The following is a 19,060-nucleotide window of genomic DNA, read 5'->3' on the forward strand; positions in this document are numbered from 1 at the left end:
GATTAAAGAGGTTTTCTGTTTGTTGGATTTTTTTTTTCCCTGCAATAACATTTTTACAGAGTCTTTGTTTACTTGGAATCAGAAACAATTTGAAATATTTTTTTAGTGAAAGCAAAGCAAATTTAGTCATAGCTAAATTCAAATTGTGACAAAAGATTAAAGTTTGACTTGTTGTTTCTAACATGTGATTTTTGGTAGCATTTCCTCTTCCAAACAAAAAGAGAATTGAAGATCACAGAATTCTTTTCCATTAGTGAATATGCTGTTAATGCCTTCAGGCGAGAGCTCTCTCAGGGCTGTAAAGTTTTTTCTACATCCTGTGTGATATAGTTTCCAAATGCAATTAGCTTTTTAGCCCTTCAGTTTTCCAAGATATGACTGAGACAGTGGTGATCTAATATAGCATAAATTTCTGGGGATTTTTTGTATTTTTTTTAAATATATGTATATATTTGACCCTAGATCTGATCCTGAGCGGTACTGTTATTCTGTGGAGATAGAACATTTGATGCAACCCTCGATGCAACACTCATAAACTACCTACTCTGGTTCTTCCTTTTTATATTGGGATTTATGGAAGATGACTGCCCCAATTAAAAAAGCTGAAGTGAAATGAAGAATATGTTCTATCAGTAAAAATAAAATCAAAAATCCTAGTAAACAGATGGAGAAAAAGCAAAACTTGCGTTAATAGTAGAGAGCATGAGCTAATACCGTGTTTGTTCTTTTGGGGTTTTATGTCATGGTTTCTTTTAATGTTACAACAGTGATTATGGATATGAACGCCACAGCAATGGCCAGTGTTTACCAGCATTTTGGTATAACCCATCCTCCTTGTCAAAAGACTGCAGCCTTGGACAGAGTTATCTCAACAGCACTGGGTAAGTGGCTCACCAGGCTTTATTTAGCTAGTATGAGTTTAACCCAATGACAGCTTTGGATTACACCTGCTGTAGTTGTGTCAGAGCTGGTTTAGGACACCTTGGGACAGAAGTCCTTGGGACATTTTCATCACTGCCTTTGTAGGGTTGCACATCTGTCACTCCAAATCTCCATCACGTATGGCCCAGGCTTTTCTCTGAAAGATGATGCCTTAAAGACACTTGAGGGGAGACTGTAAGGCCAAGTCATTAATGTTTCTGAAAAGACTCCTCTTAAAATCCTGTGAGATCAGGTGAGGCAGAAACACTGGAAAATAAATTAGTGGAGGGAAATTAAACTCATGTATGTGTGAACTAATAGATGGGCTGCTAGCCTGAATGCTGACTGTTCTTTGGCCTTCTTGGAAGTCAAGTTTAAGATCCTGGCAGACTTCATTTATGCTGCAAGTGATTAAAGCAAACAAAGCAACCCAAGCTGTGTTTGGAGGGTTTGTGCACTGAAAGATGGGCAGAATTTGCTTTTGCTTCAGTTCTTATTGCTCTAGCCCCTGAGGGTTATATCTTAAGAGACTCTTGCCTCTCACAACTAATGAGAAGGGGAGAACATGTGAGAAAAGTTGTTAAACTTTGCCCAACAGTGTAATAATTGAATACAATGAGCGTAATAATTGAATACAATGCCATACTATATGTGTATATAATTTATTCATAACTTTACAGTTATTTAACTCGTAACATATAATTTTATGGTTTGGGCAATTTATGTAACTGAAACTCCAGGGGGTCTGAGACTGGATGATCAGATCTGTTTGAGTTTCCTTGGGACTCTTACTCAATGGTGACTTGATAGAGAGAGGCAGCCTTGATCCAGTTGTCCGGAAACAGAATTTAATAATGCCAAAATAACAAACAAAAAGGTGTCCACTGTATGTGGAGCAAACCGGAAAAAGTCAGTAACAAGGGGCCAAAGGCAAAAGGAGGAGTCCAGGCTCTGACGGGGGTATTTATTTATTATGTGGGAGGAGTTAAGACAGGGTCTGAGGGAAGGGTCCAACAGGGGAGAACTTTTAGGAATATTAAAATTTCTGCACCAAAAATCAACCTATGGTAACACAAAGAATGAGGAACTTTCTAGTAATGATTTGCATGCTTGAACTAAGGGGGAACATGTGAGTAAGCCTTTTGCTTACTGTCCTTAGAAAGGGCATCAAGCAGAAGTTTTCTTCTTCCTTGGGGAAACCACTCAACATGGTAGATATCTGTAACAGTGTGTCTTTTTGGAGTGCAGCTACAGCCTTTCCAAATCCCAGTCAGTCTCTCCGTAGAGAAACTGCTTAAGAAACATTCAGGCACAGTCAAGGTCACACAACCACACACATTACCAGGCTGGCTCAGCAGAGAGGTAGAAATCAATTTCCAACAAGTGTTTATTCCAGTGTGCTGAAGGTGAATCTGGAGCTAAAGAGATGGAATGTGGTGTTTCTTAGTTATACAGGGTGTCTGAGGTTCGTGGGTGGTACAACGGGCAGAGCAGGGGGCAAGTGACCATAGGAAAGAGAGGAACAGGACACCGAGCCCCATACCCACTGGGGAAACAGGGAAAGGGGATGCCATGGGGTGAGTGATGGACTTGTGAAACCCAGAGAGAAGATTGCACAATGTCGGCAAGAATCCATGGGGAGAGCCTTTTTTTACACCTGGAGTATCTTTAGTGTTCACTTTCCTAGGGAAGGGCAGTTGGAAATTCCTTTAATTGCACAAGGGTCTTCACAGATATCAAGATACTCTGCAAGAAATCACCACGTGCCATTAACAGTATGAGCTCCTGGTGCGCTGGGCACACGAGGAGCGTGTGCTTGGCTGAGACAAACGCTGAAGTACATCTGGGAATCTTTGTTTCCTAACAATCTCCTCAGTCCTAAGGGAACCCTCTCCCAGCTAACCCCGCCATGCTCCTTGTCACCACTGATGTCCCTTTGCAGGTACCGGAAGGTGGTTTCCAACAACTGCACGGACGGGGTGCGCGAGAGGTACACGGCCAAGCGCCAGCAGTGCCCGGGCAAAGCGCCCCAGGGCCTGCGCATCGTCACGGCCGACGGCCGCCTCACGGCCGAGCAGGGCCACAACGTCACCTTCCTGGTGCAGCTGGAGGAGGTAGGCTCTGCTCTGCCCTCGCCCCGGGCCCCACGCCCGTGTCCAGGGCCATCTGTGCCAGGGAGGTTTGCACGGAGACAGGGTGGTGTGAAGTCAGTCACGGCCAGAATGTCACTGCGTGGAGTTTGCCCCAAAGTGGAGGTGTACGGCAGTCACAGTGGTTCCCAGGGTAGTGTCTGGGAGAAGCTGATAGAAACTGGGAATTGGGCTTGTGTTGCAGGAGTGAAGACAGAGTGAGCAATTCCAGACTGATCCCTAAGGCCTGTGGGCCCCTTGGGCCCATAGGGCCTGTTGGCCTCTGTGACACAGTAAAAATTCCCAGTTGTGGCACAGTAAAAATTCCCTTCTGATATTAAGGTGTTCCGGGCAATAATGAGGTGTGATATGCAGAATTGTGGCTCTGATACTTTGACCACCTTAAGACCAAGACTGTTTACATACTTTGTGTGACCTGTAATGTCAACTAAGTTGTGAATGTATAAAAGTCACTGCTGTAAACAATAAAGTGAGAACGACACGATAACCACATTGGCTGGACGTGTCGCTGCTCTGTCCAGCCTCCTATTAATTTAGGGCCCGTTGTTACAGGCTTGTTTTGGGAATTTCACAGGAGAACTGAGGACTGCAGTATTGGGGTTCCCAATGCCTCTGAGGGTCCAGCCCTTGCAGATTGGCTTAAAATAATCATAGTGAGACTACTCTTTAGAGGTGCTTGGTACAGTAAATGGAAAACAACTAATGTTACAGAAAGAAAAGCCAAGCACAGGTGTCAGAGAAACCTCTGACACCCTGATAAAAACACTCCAAAAATCTCCTTAGGTCTTTTATGCTCCTTTAGTAATCGATGGTTCAGGTGGGGCGTTTGGCCCCTGCCCATGAAATCGGCAGCAGGCTTTGAGCTACACTTTCCAAGCCCAAGCAATGCTTCTGTGCCAGCACTGAGCCAATTCCTTTCAGGACAGCAAAGATGTTTCTGGATCCTTTACCTTACAAGAAATACAAGGGGTGAGTCAAACCTTTCCCTAAATGGAAAACACTTGCTCAGGTGTGGGGTGCTTTACTACACTGCAGGTTTGAATTCTGATTCCCCCACCCTTAAGTGTGTTTTTTGCTTCCTGCGGTTTTTTGAAACTGGATTTCCATATTTATTTTCCACTGAGTTTAAACCAAAGATGACAAATAGTACACGTGCAGCTGGGTCACCATCACACAAGTTGGTACATATTGTTTAGGCATTTATGGGTGAAATCTCAAGATATCCTCAGCAGGATTAAGTCTGAAATTTATTGCTATTGTGAAATTGATTCAGGCTCTGTTTTTGTTGCATCTCTAACTTAACTTGGAATTTCATTATTCTTCTCCCTCCATTCCTGAATCCATAGAAAAAAGTATTTAAATCTTTTCACCTCTTTTTTCTTTTTAGCACTTATTCATCTATGTTTAACTGCAGGTGCACACGCAGGAACATTCACAAAGTAGCAGTTTTCCCTTTTTCCCCTAATCTAAATTGATTTCTTTAAACTTCTACCCCTTTTCTTCTCTTATTGCTCAATAAATCCTAAAACAAGTATGCTTTAACACCAAGGGACAATGTACATCCCTTTATAGTTTAGAGTATTCGAGGCACAATGTGCATATCTTTTTAGTTTAAAGTACAGGTGAGAGTATTTAAGGAAATTATTTCTGACCTCTCTGTAGTAAATGTCATCTATGTCATCTCTATGTCATCTATGTCATCTATGTCATCTATGTCATCTCTAAAAAAAAAAAGAATTTATTTTTACCTCTCTGTTATTGATGCTTTCCCCAGCAAACAGGTGTCCTGATTTGTAAAGGCAATACCATATGATAAATCACATTTAACCCAAAGCAGTTTTTGACCTGAATGTTTATTTTCTCCAAAATACGGTAACTTTATTTCAGTACTGACAGTCATACAGCATTTCTACTGTGATGATGTAATAACAGTGTGAACATATAATTTCATCTGGTTAAATTACTGATCTCTCCATTTAAAATGTGAAGGAAAAGGTCCAAAACAAGAGTCAGTTTCCAGATTTTAAAAAAATAGGTTAGAAAAAGTGCACTTTGTATCATCTTTCTCTTCTGAGCAAAGTTTTAAAACTGACTGGGAGAAGGAGATGGACAATCTGAATAGTCAGTCACAAAGCTGTCAAAGAATTATGTCAATAGTCAGAGGGAGAAAGAATCACCCACAGTATGGGAAACTGAGGACAAATGTCCTGCTCTTTCTTCTGAAGTGTTTCAGCTCACATACCATGTAAGAAAACCCTGAGCACTCTGTCATACAGGGAGCTTCTCTCCGTTGTTCTGTCTCTTTTGTTGATTCTGATCTTCTTTGGCAGCTCTGCTTCAGTGTGCACCAGAGTCTGGAAGCAACACCTTCTCCGGTATGAGATGGTGCCTGTCTCATGCTGGGTGTCAAGGAGTACAGAACAGATGTTTTGATGAGTGAGTGAGTCAGTTCTGAGGAGATCTAAAGGGAGCTCTTCATCCACTGTATCCGATAAGGAAGAGGTTAGGAATTGCTCTGAGGGCTGAAGCAGTATTGATCAGCCTCCAGCCTTTCCAATTACTCTCCCTGTTAGATGAATCTTGACCTCCTGCTCCTAGATTTGTCAACTTAAAGAGCAACCAACAAAACCTTTGGGAGAATTTTACCCAGTCTGGCAATGACTTTGTGTGGGTGTTGCAGCAAAAGAAATATTCAGCAAAGAGGAATATTTGCCCGGTTATGTGCAAGTTATAGGGGAATAAAATGTCCTTGAAGCAGCAAAACTCTGTAGACTAAACCATTTACCAATTTAACTGTTTCGGTGATAAAAAATCACCACTCACTAGAAAAGTTAAAATACTGATCAAAAGAACGAGTATCCTTTTATCAAATGGATACTGATTTCACAGAATAATTGAGGTTGAAAGGGATCTCTGGAGATTGTTTAATCCAACCCCTCTTCTCAAAGGGAAGTTCCTTTCCCTTGTATACGAGGCAGAGGTATCACAAGACCAGAATTTGTCAATTTCTATTGAGTTCTGCCCTGCACAGGTATATAGCACAGTGCAATCCAGGATCTTCAGTATCCAAAAAATCTGTGCCATTCCATTTTTACAGAGGGGAAGGCATCAGGAAAGTTAAAAAGGGCTGGATATGTCACCTTGCACATCTTTCCCCTCAACAACATGAGAAAAAAATTAATGCTATTCAACTCTTGCCCCTTGGAGTAGTGGGCAATATTTTAGCATGCTACACCCTGGTGAGGACTCCTCCTTTAGTGTGAATGGTAGCTGATATCTTTTAGGATGTGAAAAAGCAATGTCCTTTCCTTTTACATCTTAACATTTCCTGTATCCCTCTGAGACATTTTGTTTAAAGCCTTCAAATCTGCAGAGCTGTTTCATACACTGCAGCCTCCCAGCTCTCTTTTTTCATGCCTATGTTCCACTTGATCTGCAGGAAAAAGGGAAAAAAAAGGAAAGAGAAGCTGATGAACCAAGGTACAAGAGTTGGTTTGAGATTTGTACTCTTGTTATCTTTCTAGGGCTTTCTGCTCCATGTAGGAATCCACCTGGGTTTGAAAACAGGAACAAACTGCAGAATCAGGTTCACTGGAGGCCCTGAAAATTCACTGCATCTCTGTAGTGGAGCAGATTGCGAAGAGGGCAGGGGGAGACAAATGGCAGCAGTAAAAAGCTGATGTTTTCACTCAGGTGTGGGATTCAGGGTCAGGAACCACAGCACAGTGGCTCCTTGTAGAGCCTGCTTGTGCCTGTGGTGATGCTGAGAGCCACAACTGTGCATTCTGACAAAAACACAATGTGAGCAAAAGATGCCCCGGGAGAAGCAAGGACAAAGCATTCAAAAGTGTTCTGCTATTGAAGAAGACAGAAAAGAAAATCATCACTGAAGTCTTTGCAAGTGGAGGGAGGGCAGGAACCAAACCCAGGAGCACACTGAGCGTTGCTGATTTCTGAGAGCTGGGATTCTGGCCCAGTTTCTCTAACCCTGAATCACATGAAATGTTCCTGTGAAGCATTTATATCCAGCAGCATATAAATATCATTAAAAGCAAACCCAATCAACAGGTCATTTAAATCATATGAATGTAAGAATTCTTTCAAAAGTGATCTTAGTCTCCTATCACCTTTTAGAATTTCTGTATGACTTCCTCTAAACTGCTTGCAAGGTCACCTTGCACTTAATATTTATGGTTCCATTATTGGAAAGGTTTGGCCAAGTTATTTGTCCAATTAATCTGGGTATAATCATCGTGATAGTTTCAGTGGGTGACAGCATCCAAGATTCATCAATATTGCCTTTACTATCATATGTTGCATTTTATGACGTATTTTGGAAGTGTTTAATAAGCAAGGCATTGTACTTAAGCTGGGAATTTTACTCTTAAATTTCCATGAGATAAGCAGAACACCAACAGCATTTTTGTCATTGTGTGACAGCACATAAGAAAAGTAGCAATGCTTAAAAGCAAATTTTTCATTGACTAAACATGCTGCCAATTAAAAGTTTAATTCTCTGCCCTGGCCTGGGCTACATGCAGAGACCCAGGGCTGGTACCTCTCACACTGCAGCATTCAACAAGAATTGTTTCTCAGCCTAAAAAACCTGAATCCTTGCTTTATTTCTGGATAGCAACAGAAGAAAACCAAAATGCAAAGTTACAAAGGCACTTCTCCTACTTGAGTTGTTCAACCCAATGTCCTTGGCATGTTTTTTTTCCCTGTTGTAGAAAATAGAGGGATTTTATTAAGTGTGTGTTGTTTCTGTGTGCCTTCCTGATCACATGGTCACGTAGGTCTCTTGCCTGTCACAACCACAATTGTTATTTGTATGTTAGAATTATTTGTGTGAACATCAGACACTTGTGCTGCTGTACTGCTTCAGCAGAGGCTCTGAAAGCTGCAGCAATGCTGTTCAGCACAATGGCTTTCAAACTTGTTTCATCTGATTGCTCACACATCTTCGCTGAGGAAATGGATGGTAAAGACATTCAGGGCAGGAAGGTTCAGGGCTTTGACTGTTTCATTACAGATAATTCACAGAGAAACTGCCTCCTCTAATTTATTTTTTATCTTGATAAAATGACAGCCAAAAATCTTTGACATTCCAGGTCTGCCTCAGTTCTCACTTGGCAAAGTCACTCCACTGGGAGTAGATTTTGGCTTGCTTTTAACTGCTTGCTGCTGCTATGTGATGTTTGGATTAGACTAATGTGTGGGGAAAGCTAATTTGTTCCTACACTTCAGGCCACAGGCTAGAATTCAGGCAATCTGAACTCATTCCTGAACTGCACTCTGAGCTCCTTCTGCATGACCTTGAGTAATAAACTTAAAACTTTCTGATGTTTTTTTCCCTCATTTTGAAAATAGAGTTTTGCTTTCTGCCTCATACCCCCCATGTCTTGCATTTGTGTAGTGATTGCTGATAAATCCAGAGGAGTGTCTCTTACCCTGTGAACATACAAATGAAGCCCAGAATTTCCTAGAAGCTGCCGTGGCTCTCTGTAATGACAATGTTGATACATGGCTGTACAAGGTACACTGTGTCCCAGGTACATTTAATGAGCTTGGGGATCCTGCTGGGGGCACAGTACCATTAACATTTCCCACATCAGCCCTATTGTTTGGTGCAGTTCAATATTCAACTCAGGTGAAGTTTCTGGAGATGAGCTTAGCATTAGGATTGTTTTGATTGTTGCTGTACTCAAATTAAAGGTGCAAAGCTAGTAGTAATTAAAAGCATAGTCTGTTTTTGGTCTTTTGTGGTTAATTTTTTCTTTTTTTTCCAGTATCCCTCTTTTGATATCACAAGATTGTTAGTAATAATTGAAATCGAATCAGAATATGAAACCTTCTATTGAATCCTAACTTTCAATGCACATGCTGAATCACGGCTGTTTATCTTACTAACAGCACTGCACTCCTGTAATAACACACAAATAACACAGTATGTACCCTCCCCCACACCACTGTCGTCTGAATTGTAATTGCATTTTCTGATGATGACAAGCTGCTTGGGAGAAATCAAGAGTCTTCCATGCATTTTTAAGTTCACTGTCGAAATTCCATGAAAATGTATGAAAGTGGACCTTGCCTTCCTAATGACACACAGCACCACAGTCTGGTAATGCACTTCCAGTCACACTGGTTGAATTATTCTGCATAATCCTGAGAGGCTGTTATTGATTCCTGGGGGGCACAGAAGATGTAGTACTGTAAAAAGAGCTCATAGCTGAGTTGAGCTGGCACAACTGGCAGTCAGGATGAAGGATGTGATCAGTACAATTCACTATTCGGTGTTGAAAAAGAAGTACATGTGAAAAGTATCAAGCAATTTGCCCTGCTAAAAGGCACCTTTCTGTTCAGTTTCTGATTGCAAAAATTAAGTCCATCTCTCTGGCAGCAGAGATTTACATAGGAAAGCATGTTTTTCAGTTCTTGGATCAAATTGGATCTAAGTATCTGTTAAAAATTAAGAATATACTTGAATCAGATCTAGATTAAAAGTATGCCATATGTGGATATTCAGTTCCAGTGAAATATCTTTGATGAATGACTTCTTCTGGTGACAGGAAAATGCCAGAGAGGGAAAGGGGTTAATCTAAAGAAAGCACAATGAATTAATCTATGAAAACCCTCCAACAGTAGTCGTGTCTGTTTCTTGCAAAGGATAATTAAATCTATTGTCAACATCTCTAAGGAAGACACAGAAGTCAGTGCATAATTAAAGACTTAAAAATGAAATCTGAAACATGGGAATCAAAATTAAAAACCTTGTGCCGGGTTTGTTCTATTTTTAATACTTCCATTTAGATACAAATACTAAAAGTCAATAAGGAAAATGCATTGTTACAACTTTCAGGGCAAGATTCCAGTGGTGTGTTTGAGAAAGAGAATCCTGTTAGGAGGGTCTGACATCTCACATCCACCAAAAGAGGTGTGAGAGCAGCATAAAAGTAATCAAAATATAAAAATATTGTTGCAAACTGTATGGGGTGTTTCTTGATATACCCTGAGGCAGGAAGCTTCACAGAGATTTTTGGTAATGTCCAGGTCTTGTGTGCACTCGAGGCTCCTTTGGTCAAGATGCAGGAAAAAGGAAAGGTGAGCTTGGCTTAGAAGGCAGAAGCAGGAAGGAGGGAGAGAGGAAAATTCTGTATATGCTCAGAAAAAAAGAGAAAATCCTTTAGAAAAGAGCACATTTCTGATTTACATTTTAGTAACTAACGTTGTCTAGGTAGGTAAAGGGTTTGATATGGGGCCTTGGGAAACTTGGATTTAATTATAAGGGCTTCTTTTCAGGCTAAAAGTTCTTAAAGCTTAGCATATGCTTAAGCCTTTGGGTTCACAAAAGCCTTTATCAAGATTGCAGTGTACTTCAGGTTATATCCAAGCTTGTGCGTGTTGCAGAGAAAAGGGTTAATCTAAAGAAAACACAATTAATTAATCCATGAAAACACTCCAACAGCAGCAGTGTCTGTCTCCTGCAGGTTATGCAGGGAACTTTGTTTCTGCCTTAATTGGGCTAAAAGCTTCAGAAAATTTGTGGAATATTGAGCTTGACAAAATAAAAAGGAGAAGCTGGAAAAAGTAACAGGAGGGGTTTTTTTGCAAGGTGTATGGATAGACATCAAATTGTTGTGGAACAAAACTTCTCTTGGTAAAACAAACTCTTGCAATTGGCTCTGGAGAGATGCTGGAGACAGAGAGAGTGACACTTGGGTTGGTTTAAATCAGGTGTGGGCTGTGTGGGAGATGTTTGGATTTTGGCTCATCTGCTTTCTCTTCCTGTCTTACTCTGCCTGTGCCCTTACCTGGCACAGATAAAATATTAGAACAAGTCAAAACACAGTCTCTTTGTTTTCCTGACTTTTCTCTCCCACTTCCTAAGCTAGAATTTTAAATGTCAGATTTTCAAAATGTGGCATTTTCAGAGGAGTGTTATAGCCTGGATCTTATACAATGGAAAATGTATTTCCAGTTCAAAGGGTTTTAAAACAGGAAAGGCCAAGACAAATAAAAAAGTCTGAGGGAACAGCAGCTGAAGCTCTTCTCGAATTAGATTTTCAGTGGTTTCTGTCAGTATCTTCTCTACCTAGAAATTGAAATCTAAATCTTGCATGCCTTAGAAATGGCTCCTTTCCCTGGCCACACCTGTAGACAGCATGAGTTTCATGGCTATGGACAAAATGAAGGCGAGAAAAAAAAGGGGTCATCAGAACACAAATTTTGACACTTGAAGAAAGGAGACTAAAAAGCTGTCACCCTTTTCGTCTTCTGCTGCTACCTCAGATATGTGGAGGAATATTCCATGACCTGAAACAGACTTCAACTGCACGACTTTGAATATCCTCAGAGCTGATAAATCCAGCAGGGTCACTGTGGTGGCAAGTTTTTAACCATGTGGAAAGCTTTTGTCTCAGCAGCGTGGCCTTACTGTTCAAAGACATCATCTCCTTTTGAGTAAGAAAAGACAACTGAAACTCTAATAATGAGGGGCCTGGAGGAACTGGGAGAGCATCAAAGGATACTTCAGAGATCTCTGTATTTGGTCTGAGTCCAGCACTGGACTTGAGATAATAATAGTCCCCCTCTGAAAGAGGTTCAGAGGTTATGTATGGTCATTTCTGGTTATGGAAGCATATCCCATTTGGTGGCTTCTGTTGGCTCAGTCAAACAGACAGGAGTGCCCAAAGCACTGCATCATTTTTGAAACTGCACATCTTTCTAATAACTCAGGTCAACAAAGGACATCACTCTGTTCTTAAGACCATTTCCCTGCCACACCTTCAGTCTGGGATACTCCATAATAGAGCAACACAGTTATTTTTGTCTCTATTTGGAAGCAACAGAGCTTCCAGCAGGGTGCCAGGGCAGTGTAAAAACAACTTTAGTCTATTAAAAGAGAGCATCTGGGAAAATTTGTTGCTCTTGCCACCATGAGGTATAGAGTCTGCTCCTTTTGCTTCCCATTTAGGCAAGCCTCCACTATTTCTGCCTTCACAGGTTATAAAAAGACTGAGAGAACATGAGGAGTATAAAAGTTCTGTTACAGTTTCCTCTTATAGTCACATATATTGACATCTCTTTCTGGTGTGGATACATGCCTGATGCCAGCCATTCACACAGGTACCTTTCATTCCAGAAGGGGAATTGGGCATCCAGAGGACTGTTTCTCTCTCAGAGAGGGAGAAAAAGGAAGAAAGAGAAGAAAAGGGAGAGTAAACAAACCCAAAGTAAATATAAAAAGTCCTTTGAGCCGATTTTATGAAAGGTTATTAATGATCAGCTATTAATATTCCATCATTCCAGACAGTGGCCACTGCTGCAGTGCACCAGGCTGTGGAGGTGCTCCACGGCAGTAGCCAGCAATGGTGAGCACAGCCAGCATGAGCACCATGCAGAGCCAGAGGGTCATTTCCTAGGGAGTGAGGATGTTTAAAGGTAAGGCAAAATGCTGCATCTTACATGAAAGGGAGGGATCTTTAGCAGCCAGGGTTGTCTGACAGGGCAGTGCAGGCTGTTCCTCTGGTACATCAGACCCTGTCACTGTTCTCCGGTTGGTCTCGGTCACCCCTCGGATCCCATCTCTCAAAAGCAAAACAGAGCCTGTTTCGATCCTTTCTCTTTCACCACAGGGAGACCTCCAGAGATCCCTCATCCAGGTGGATTTTGGAGATGGCATTGCTGTGTCATATGCCAATCTCAGCTCAACAGAAGATGGGATCAAGCACATCTACCAGAACGTGGGCATATTCCGAGTGACCGTGCTGGTGGAAAACAGCCTGGGTTCTGACAGCGCTGTCCTCTACCTGCATGTAACGTGTATGTATGTTCATACCCCTTGGTAGCTTCTGGTTTTCTCTTAGAATTATTGCTTGGAGCTAGAGGTGACATTTGGAATTTGGCAGCTGGGTCCAGAGTGGGGGGAAATGATCAGGGTTCACCTCTCCTCCAGACAGACCCTTGATTCCAGACTGAGAGGAAACGTAGGTTCATTAAGGTTGGAAAAGACTTCTAAGATCATTGAGTCTAATTATTAACTTTTGCTTTCTAAGCTATGTTTTATCTCTAATTTTGGATAGTCTAATTTGGGACACCTCAAAGGATTGTCCAGCCCTTTCTGAAATGTATTTTCGTTATCAAGCTTACACTTCGAGAGCAACAAAGATACCCAGGGATCTTTAATGACTTTTAAAAGCTTTGAATTTTATTTTGTGCATATTTTGCCCTCTAATGAAACACACCCACCTCTGGGATGGAAACCAGTACATTTCAGTGTTTCTGTTGTCATAGGAACCAAAATCTTTTATTAAATAGTATTGAAAAAAAAAACCCCAACTTATCCTCACATTGCTTTCTGCTATTCTTTTTAACATTTTTATGCTTCATATGTGTCTGGTTTACTACTGAAATGTATCCCAAGTTGTTGGATAAAACTAACGTTGTATTTTTTCATATTTATTCTAGCACATGTTTATGAACCCGAAGGGTCAATCTATTTATCAAACTTTCGTAACATTCCTAATGGATTTTGTTTGGGGCTATAATTTTCTTTATACGGTAGGGGTTTTTGTTTGTTATTTATGTTTTTGCTGTGTGCCTCTGTGCCAGATTAACTGAGAAAAAAAGGAAATTCTAAAACACGAAGTTATGTTTACAGAAATATTGTTTACCATCTACCAAACTAACTGCACATATTGTATAGATGATTTGGCACATTCTTTGTGGCACAACTTTGCCTCTGGTTTTGGGGTTAGTTCACACAGCATGAAAGCAGCTGCCTTTTGAGGGTAGGAGAGCAGCTCTTTAATGGAGAACCAGAGGAGGAGGAACAAATATCCACCTGAATGTCCCCCTTCTAAAACACCTTTGGTTTTTCAGATGTCCAGCCTTCATTCACTCATACTAGTTTTCTGGTCTACAGCTGCTCTAAATCATTTTCTTGAGGCACTGAAGGCTTATGAACCATTTTGATTGTTTAGGCTGTACAAGAAATGAACAATATTCAGATTTGTTTGTGCGACTTAGAAACATACACTATCAGCTGCTGTGTTCTGCATAGGTAATTGCCAGCACAGGATTTAAACTCTGAGTGATTATTGCAGTCAGGCCCAGATTATATGTGCCAGACTCTCTGTAGGAGTGACAACTCTAAGGGATATGTCTCACCTTCCCCTACATGACAAGAATTAGGGATTACAAAACAGGTTACAAATGAGCATGGTGCCACTCAGACCAGAAAAAGACTTGCTGAGGACAGGGATGTGCAGTAGATCCAGCCCCCTCCAGAGTCTCTAACATCCTGATCCACAAAAGCTTCTAAATCCTATTTGAATGCTTGCATTGCCACTCTGCTGTGTATTCTGCTTGGGGGGTTTGAGCTTGGCCTTTGGGGAGTTTTGCAAAAATATCTGTCTTTAACATAGACACACACTAAGATCCATAGACAAGCAAGGTGCAGCCTGAATAGGCAGAGCTTTAGGAAGGGATACAAACTGGGTGATTCCTGGTTGCAGGGTTAATACATGAGTGTCTGCAGCCTCATGTATTAACAGGCTTCCAGCACCTCCCTCACCTGTGGCCAGCACTCCTCCTGCAGGAAAAAAACTGCAGGCACTGAGCCTCGGGGCTTATGGTCTCAAAGATAAAAGTAAAGCCTTCATCCTATGCTCTCCTCATCCTGCTGCAGCCATGTGGCCAGTGCACAGGAGCAGTGCCTTTCCTGCAGTTGCTCCAGGGATCCAGAAACGCAGGTTGCTGTGAGACAGGAGCATTTTGAGTTGGTTGGACAGTATAAACTGTTGTATGTAAACTGCTCAAGCCAACAGCCTGTCTCTCAGCTGTCCTGACATATCAAAATTTTCTCCTGGAAAGTTAGTCATGGATTTCCCTGGATTCTTCAAAATAACATCACCTGTGCAAGTGAGCCTGTTGGGAAACTTCTCTCTTTCAATTTTCTAGAACTTGTACAGTGGTTTTTTTTCCCTGGGACAGGTGAAGGCCATAGCTTCCATAGCCCTGCATGGAGCTCAGAAATTAATTTTCTTGAATCCTCTTGAAGCTTACCTGGGAGAAAACAGTCTCCTTCCAGGAGGGCCTATCCAGAGTGAGCTATCCCCATCTGCTGGCCAGATAACAGCTCAGCTTTTCAGCCTCCTTGACCCAGCTGTGCTGGGAAATGCTCAGGCAGAATTGGGTTGCTTGAGCCATTCTTTCATATCCCTTCCTAGCCATTGTATGGGGAAGGTCCATGGAGGTGTTGGGCACTTTCTGCTGTGCAGGATCATTTGGGATCTGTTCAGAGCAGTGATGCAGTAATGATGGAGTGTATCAGACTTTCCATGGGCTACATCATTACAGTCGTCACTGAATTTAGCTGGGGAAAATGCTGTTTTTCAGGCCTTAGGGTCTTGCTGAAAGCAAGAACAGCATGGATCAGAGCAGGAAGATGCCGTTAAAATGATAAGGATGAAATTGTGGCATCTCATGAATTTCCAAGAGGGTTGGCAGCTTATAAAATGCAAAATAAGCCATGGTCTCATGTATAGAGAACTTTGGTTAATGTGATCATGGATAACATTTAATTGGGCTGCTTCAGCTTAAGCAGTGGCTGTGTCTACAACCCAGAGAAAGATCCATTTCAGTAATAAATCAGGAACACTGGTCCTTATTCTGGCATTGTTTATACAATCTGGTTTAGGAGTTTTTTCCTCACTCTGCCTACTCTGTTATACAGGATGCTTTCTCCAGAGTATGTGGTATTCCTTTAGTCTGCAAGGTCTAAGTGGTGATTCATGCATGGGTTATATCTGAAAGATCCTCTCTGGAAATATATAAAATTCTCTGGCGATGCATCTCAACTCTTTATGAACAATGAAGGCTATGGCTGTGGTTCTCATCACTGGGGAGCTCACAGATAGACAATGTGTAGATGTGGCCTTAATTTTTTTAAGGAACGCATGTCCTCATGTCACCTGAGGTTTCTTTATTTTTCTTTCCCTGTCACTCAGGACAGTTGCTTTGTTCTGTTAGTGAACAGTCAGATCACATTTTAAAAATAATCTATAGAACAAGATTTAACAACAAAGGCCCATCTGTTTCCAGAAGATGGGAAATGTGTAACCCTGGGCATAATGTCACTTGTCGAATGAATTATGTTCTGTTTATACTGAAGAAATGAAAGAGTTTATTGATGAAAAGGAGGGAGTATAAGGTAACATTAAAATGCAGACACTCAGTGAATAGCTGCCTTCAGAAAGAGCTTCAGCTGAAGTTCTCCAAATCATAGCAGTTTTCAAGCAAAGATGCTTCATGTCTGCTGAAGCCCTTTGTGCTGCATGTTCTTATGTCTTCCCAGTGAAGGCCACATTCACACAACAGGGCTTTGTCTCTATTGTAAAAGTCATATAAGCTCCTGACTTTATTGGTGCAGTAGAGAGTCCAAGTTTTTCAGTTCCAGGTACAAGGGGGGCTCCTGTCTCTGAGGAACAGATTTAAGACTTCCTCTCTAGAAATGGTACCAAGCCAAAACATTCTGTCGTGTCTCATGGTGATTTAGGGAAGACTTTTCTTCCCTAAACCAGTGGATAACCCATCCAGTTTGACTTTTCAAATAGAGGGAGGACTCACCTGCTGCTTGTGTTCGTGCAGGTCCCTTGGAACATGTTCACTTATCTCTGCCCTTGTCACCACGAAGAACAAGGAGATCAACGCCACAGCGGTGCTGTGGCCGAGCCAAGTGGGAACACTCACTTATGTCTGGTGGTTTGGGAACAACACAGAGGTTTGTATTCCTGAGGTCAAAATAATCCTGGAGGAGCTCTCTGACAGAAGAGGGAGGGAGAGAGGGATCTGGGAATGCTTCTGTGTAGTCACATATGCAAGAAAACTGTAAACCAAATGCCGAGACACTAATGGTCCTTGGAAACCAACATGGAAATGTAAGTAGTGCTTTGTGTTTGTGGCTGTGACTTAGCTGCAGGGTTTATTGCTATTTCATGCAAGTTGCCAATAGCTCTCTTCCTTAATTCCATCCAAGGTGAACATAGTTAACCAAAATCCGGGAGAGTTTCTACTGTTTTGCTTCACCCTCCCTTCTTCAGTAACACGAAGAAAAAAAAGTAGGGGCTTTGGAAGATTTTTTTTTAGGAAAATAATCTTTCAAGCTAAAGCTTGAAAGATTTTCTATCTGGAACTGGCCTATGCTGAGCCCCAGCACTCTATGCTAAGGTGCAAGAGGACCTTATTTTCATGTGCCACAGGTGGATGAAATGGTTCCCAACACATCTCCCTGCCCCAGGGCTCTGCTCAGATATGAGAGTATCATCCGTCATGTTCTGCTGTCTGTGTGCTTGTAGTCTTCTTGAATCTGCACAGAAATAAGAGCAGTTACTTCACATATAATTGTGGCTAAAGTACCCAGAAACCCTAACTAGTTTCTGATGGGAAAGGTTGTCATGGATTTTGTAGAGGCAAGAAGGACCTTCATAATCACATGTGGTTCTCTTCTGTATAAGGTAGATTGGAGAGTTTGATCAGTACCTTCTGCTTTATTTTACTCTTGTGACTAAGGCAGAACCTGGGTTTTTATTGTTGTTTTGCATTAATAATTTTCCTCAGAGGATGGAAAATGCACTGCTTCTCCTTCTGACGAGCTCCTCCAACTATTTCCCCACAGCTAATTATTCTCAGCTTTGAACTCATGCACCATGTTTGTAGTCTGAATTTATCTAGTCTGGGATTCAAGCTGTTGGATCTTGTTAGGCCTTTTTGTGTAGATTAAAGAACTCTCTGTACTATCAGCAATCATCTCCCCCTAGAGGTTCTTACAGGCTGTGATTGTCACCTTTTAACCTTCCCTCTGATCTCCTAAGCTCCTAAGTGATCAGGGTTGGTCTAATTCTGTTCTCATTGAAGTGTGAGTTTTACTATAGACTACAATGGCAACAGTTTGACTTAATACTGGGTGCTTTGAAGATCTCAACCAGAGTTCATTAACAAGCGAAAAGAGAAGTTAAGGAGAGTCTGCTGGAGGACACAACTCATTGATAAACTGATTCACAGCTAAAGGGATCTGTGTCATTTCAGGTGTCAGCACTTGCCTAAAATGATGTCTCTGTATCTAAGGATAACATGGGATAGCGAATGTGAAATCTTAATTTGGCTGGTTCTGTGACAACCCCCTTGAGTCACCTTAAATAAAGCACTCACACTAGATTTAGGAAAGCAGAGTGCCACCTGTTCAGTGAGTGTTGCAGGCCTTTATAGCAGGATCTGGGCCTCTCTGGGGAGTGAGCAAAGGTGAAAATTTTAACATGGGATCCAGAACAACCAGCATGCTAAGGGAAAGGAAGCACTGGAATCTTAAAACATAGCTCCTTTGGAAATTTTAGGTACCTTACTCTGAGCTTTAGGAGGACATCCCTGTCTGGGACTGGTCTGCCTTCTCTAGGAAATTAGGTGCCATGTCACAGGGCCCCTCCTGAGTCTGAAATTTCTAGTCTGGAACTAACTGCCTAAACCTTCCCAATAGGTTAGAGAGCCAAACTCAGTTTTGCATTTCCTTTCCAGCCAAATTAACTGAATTTTTCCTTTTATGGTATATTTGCAGCCACTGATCACATTGGAAGGGAGCATCACATTCACATTTTCTGTGGAAGGGATGAACACCATCACTGTTCAGGTCTCAGCAGGAAACACCATTCTTCAGGACACAAAGACTATTGCAGTATATGGTGAGTCCTTCCCCTTTTATTTCACATAGGATTCTCCATAGTCAGCATTTAGAGAGCCAGGTTATCTGGCAGCAACAAGAGGTCTTTATTCCAGAATGCTTTGAATGAGATTATAAATTGAATTCCAGTGTTACCAGTCCAGCATAGTATCTCTGAAGGCCACTGCCTGACAGTAATGCAGACTGACATGATTGCAGAACATTGATCTCCTTCCCAGAGCCCTCTGCATGTGCTCCATCACTCTTTGATCAT

General features: G+C 41.7%; 1 protein-coding gene across 1 annotated transcript in view; it reads left to right on the forward strand.

Annotated features, from left to right (window-relative positions):
• SORCS1 (sortilin related VPS10 domain containing receptor 1) overlaps positions 1-19,060 on the forward strand; it is a 262,316-nt gene that overhangs the window by 222,758 nt on the left and 20,498 nt on the right. The window contains 6 exon segments of the mRNA XM_066323615.1: positions 768-881; positions 2,864-3,035; positions 12,710-12,896; positions 16,725-16,754; positions 16,757-16,857; positions 18,685-18,808. Coding sequence (XP_066179712.1) covers positions 768-881; positions 2,864-3,035; positions 12,710-12,896; positions 16,725-16,754; positions 16,757-16,857; positions 18,685-18,808 — 728 coding nt within the window.

Source organism: Sylvia atricapilla, chromosome 8, assembly GCF_009819655.1.
Source record: "Sylvia atricapilla isolate bSylAtr1 chromosome 8, bSylAtr1.pri, whole genome shotgun sequence".
NCBI classification, from domain to species: Eukaryota; Metazoa; Chordata; class Aves; order Passeriformes; family Sylviidae; genus Sylvia; species Sylvia atricapilla.